At 44.8% G+C, this 1,189-nt stretch overlaps 1 protein-coding gene across 1 annotated transcript in view; it reads right to left on the bottom strand.

Annotated features, from left to right (window-relative positions):
* The window catches only part of LOC119594086 (cystinosin homolog), an 18,513-nt gene that overhangs the window by 3,998 nt on the left and 13,326 nt on the right, over positions 1-1,189 (bottom strand). Inside the window, exons 4-5 of the mRNA XM_037943140.1 lie at positions 308-448; positions 3-102 (exon numbers count right to left, since the gene is read on the bottom strand). Coding sequence (XP_037799068.1) covers positions 3-102; positions 308-448 — 241 coding nt within the window. The remainder of the gene's footprint in view (positions 1-2; positions 103-307; positions 449-1,189) is intronic.

The raw sequence follows: 1,189 nt of genomic DNA, 5'->3' as shown, positions 1-1,189 counted from the left end.
ACCTGAATTTCGTCAATCCAGAAAAGTCCCATGTTGAAGATGAAGTACGAGAAGAACCCAATGAAGTTGAACGTCAGGAAGTCGAAGCTCAGGCCGATGACACTGAAACGCAGGCGGGAAAGCTCAATGGTGGAAACACGAGCGACGTCTGTATGATTGCAAGTATTGTCTAGGATTAATGGTTACCGAAAGAAACGTATGGACTTTTATCCTAATGATAAAAAAGAAACATCTGACGTAATCCCAATATTTAAGGCAGAAAAGAATGAGAACCGCCATCCCGCAGGAGCACAAGGTCAGGTCGCACCTCTTCCTGCGCCAGTTGTGGATGATCTGCGGGAAGAAGGAGATGTCCCAAGCGATCGTGTAGATCCAGCCCAGGACGTCGCCAAAGATGTTGAGTCCAGGGTCGACGATCACTGCCAGCCGCACGAAGGCGTCCTCTGTGCTGGATGGGAGAGAATTCTTCTTTATTAGACAGTTTAAGACAATTAAAGGCTCGGCGAAAAGCCATGGAAAGATATCTAAGCATCTGCCTAAATTAACTGAGTTTCTGAGTGTGGGCCGGACGTCTGTAAGTCATGAGCTAGAGACGCATGGGTGGTTGCATCACAGTTCTCTGTAAACATCATTAAAAAACTTTCCCAATGTTGATCATAAGCAAAAATAATTCTAGCGTGAACTGAAACCATTCCAAGAAAAACACTCAGAGCCACATTGGGCTTTCATAATGTTTCACGAGACAATGTTAGATTCCAAGTTCATTCACGTGAAATACTTTTGAATTATAAACTAATGGAATCTACTCTAAAAGAGATGTGTATCCTTTCCAATGTTTATCAACCCATTGCGATGAATATGATGGGGACTGATATACCGTAAACAATATATTATCAGGTACCGCAAGAGACAAAAACGAGATGGTCAAGGACCTAAAAGCGTCGTTTTATGAATATGCTTCCCCATTTATCAGTACAAGTGGGTGATTATAATTTTTAAAAGCAATGTGGAAAAAAGGAAAAAAGCTAATCAGAAACGCTGTGACGTCACAGGACTCGCGGCTCGAGACGTGGACGGAGCTCAGCGCTGCCTCCCGCGCCAGGGCCCTCTTGCCGCCAGCCTTTGGGCCGGGATGTCCGCGCTCCCTTTCTGCTGTTTTCATCTTTTGGGTTTCAAGCGGTTAAGGTCG

Source organism: Penaeus monodon, chromosome 33 (genome assembly GCF_015228065.2).
Source record: "Penaeus monodon isolate SGIC_2016 chromosome 33, NSTDA_Pmon_1, whole genome shotgun sequence".
NCBI classification, from domain to species: Eukaryota; Metazoa; Arthropoda; class Malacostraca; order Decapoda; family Penaeidae; genus Penaeus; species Penaeus monodon.
This window is presented reverse-complemented; position numbering and strand designations above follow the sequence as displayed.